Source organism: Trachymyrmex cornetzi, unplaced genomic scaffold (assembly GCF_001594075.2).
Source record: "Trachymyrmex cornetzi isolate Tcor2-1 unplaced genomic scaffold, Tcor1.1 scaffold733, whole genome shotgun sequence".
NCBI classification, from domain to species: Eukaryota; Metazoa; Arthropoda; class Insecta; order Hymenoptera; family Formicidae; genus Trachymyrmex; species Trachymyrmex cornetzi.
The window spans coordinates 267,033-269,748 of NW_017300063.1; the positions used below are offsets into that span (position 1 = coordinate 267,033).

The 2,716-nt window shown below is 32.9% G+C and overlaps 1 protein-coding gene across 1 annotated transcript; it reads left to right on the forward strand.

Moving 5' to 3' along the window:
* The first annotated feature begins 1,022 nt into the window (after nucleotides 1-1,022).
* On the forward strand, nucleotides 1,023-2,044 carry LOC108767925 (uncharacterized). Its single transcript, XM_018518063.1, has 3 exons — nucleotides 1,023-1,339; nucleotides 1,663-1,763; nucleotides 1,932-2,044. The coding sequence occupies exons 1-3, from the start codon at nucleotides 1,023-1,025 to the stop codon at nucleotides 2,042-2,044; spliced, it is 531 nt and encodes a 176-aa protein (XP_018373565.1).
* The last annotated feature ends 672 nt before the right edge of the window (nucleotides 2,045-2,716 follow it).

Here is a 2,716-nt window from a genome sequence, read left to right on the forward strand (position 1 = left end):
TACGGATTGCGAACGCGGATCGGATTGGGATTGCGGATCGTCGGATTTGGATTCTTCGTTCACACTACGGACCATGGTACGGACTACGGATTCAACTTGCAACATATGCTGTATCGCAAATGTCGTATCGTCGACGTTTGCTGTGTACATTCTCTCTCGATAAAACGGTTTTAAAAGTTGCGTCCCGAAATTGATATGGTCAAAAGTTGGCCATTCTAGCTGTGTATGACAATGTTCAGTATACAAAAATATAATTATAATCGAAACATAAAGAAAAAGAAACTATGTGCATATCTGTTATTTTTAATAATGGCTGAAGACAGTGAAGACGAATCGTGTGACAAGAAAATGTGGGTTTCTAAATGGGTATCAAGAAGAAAAGAAAAAGGTTTACATAAAAATCTTTTTTTAGAACTTGCATTGGAAGACCCTAATCGGTTCAGAAGGTTGGTTATAAATTAAAAAATATAATTTACACTTGAAAACGGTAACTTAAAATTTTTATCTCTAAGATATTTGTGTGTGTGTGTGTGTTTTATTTAGGTGTCTCAGAATGGATACAGACACTTTTGAATTTCTTTTGGAAAAAGTTACTCCCCTAATTAAAAAGCAAAATACTCATTTACGGGAAAGTATTCCACCTGATGAAAGGCTATCGGTTACTTTGCGACATTTAGCAACAGGTAAAAAAACAGAATAAAGTCTATTGATAATGGTTATGTATTTTGTAATTAAATCTTTTTTGTGTATCATTCCAAAGGAGAAAGTCAAGAATCGTTAGCTCTCACGTTCCGACTTGGTAGAAGTACCATTTCAAAAATTATAAAAGAAGTAACAAAATTATAAAAGAAGTAACAGCAGTATATACTGTTTTAAAAGAAGAGTTTCTTAGCTTTCCCCACACTGAAGATGAATGGCGTGTGATTAGCCATGATTTTGGAAAACGATGGAATTTCCATCATGTAATTGGAGTAATGGATGGAAAACATTGCGTTATTGATCCTCCACTACAATCTGGATCTATGTTTTACAATTATAAAGGACAATACAGTGTAGTACTATTGGCTATGGTAGATGCACATTTACGTTTTATTTACGTTGATGTAGGGACTAATGGTAGAGTTAGTGACTCTGGAGTCTGGAATAAGTGTTCTCTAAAAAATTATTTAGATAGGGGCACTCTAAACATTCCTCCTCCTGCTCCATTGCCAGATACACAAGACAATTTTCCCTATGTGATTATTGGGGATGAAGGTTTCCCATTATCGGAAAAACTTTTAATTCCTTATCCAGGACCTCAGTGTAATGGGAATATACACAAAAGGATATATAATTATAGGTACGTGGATAATTTATAATTTAATTTTTTGTCCAATTATAATAACACTAGCATTGTTTGCTTTGTCTCTGGAGAGCTGCTCAGAATCGCTCCGAACGAACCCAGCGTACTTGGGTGCGATCCATTTTACGCTGTGAATACTTCGTTGATCAACAAGAAGAAAGAATTTTGCGAATTGATCAATCGGAGAATGCTTCGAAGCATCAACACATTGAAATGGATCGCATCCAACTATACTAGGTTCGTTTGGAGCGACTCCGAGTAGCTCTCGAGAGACAAAACGAACAATGCTATTGAAATACTACTTTACTCGTGTGTTATAGATTATCTAGAGCACAGCGTTGTTCGGAAAATGCTTTTAGTGTGATGGCTGCTCGTTTTCAAATTTTTCGATCCGCAATGAGATATGACCCGGATGATGCATGTAAAATCATTTTAAGTATATGTTGTTTGCATAACATGCTACGAAGTTAATCTATTAGACGAGCAATGTATACACCACCTTCATTTCTTGATAGAGAAGATGAAATGTTTGGTGAATTTCACTGTGGGGATTGGAGAGCCGAAAATGCAAGAGGCATTATAAATTTAGTTCACCAAGGTGGCAATCGTCATCCAAATCAAGCAATCGCACTTAGAGACAGATGGTGCAATTATTTTAATACTATTGGTGCAGTTCCTTGGCAAGAACGAATGATCCGATGAATTATAATTATTGAATACAATAATGCTTTGCTTTGAAAAATAAAACTCATTTATTCATTATATTTTATTTATTTCTTAGTTCAGTCTTCCAAAAATCTTTATTGCTAATACAATCTAATAGATTAAAATAAAAAAACTTGGGCTTTCAAAAATATTTAACATTTCGAAAAATAAATGGACGAATACATTACTGATTGAGGTAATCACGAACACAAAATCACACATTATTCTAAATGTATGGTAACGAATAAAATTTAGTCACTCTGTTAAATGTAATATAAGAATTCAAAATTAACGTATATACTCTTCTCTTTGGCAACAAATAAAATGTATAACATAATACAAAAATTAAAACAAAGTACAAACTTAAAAGTAATACAAATTACTGCTATTTAAAAAAAATTTGTAAAATTGAACAATTTTTTATATATAATTAAAATATTTATATATGTCAGTACTAAGCAGTATTTCAATATAGATATAGCAATGTATAATTAGCATTAATAAGGAACTTTTTATTGTAAATAAGGTATAAGTTACTATTTATGATTTTGGCAGAGTCAATACTTTTAAGATTTCTTTTTCATAATATTCTCGATCGTTAGGGATCATCGATCGAAGCTTAGATGCAATGTATGAACCAAGCATGTCAAATGTGTCCATATTTGGAGG

Coding starts and splice junctions, on each gene's coding strand:
- LOC108767925 (XM_018518063.1), top strand. CDS start 1,023: ATGTTTTACAATTATAAAGGACAATACAGTGTAGTACTATTGGCTATG. Junction 1,340..1,662: donor AAAAGGATATATAATTATAG/GTACGTGGATAA, acceptor CGTGTGTTATAG/ATTATCTAGAGCACAGCGTT. Junction 1,764..1,931: donor ATATGACCCGGATGATGCAT/GTAAAATCATTT, acceptor TTATAAATTTAG/TTCACCAAGGTGGCAATCGT.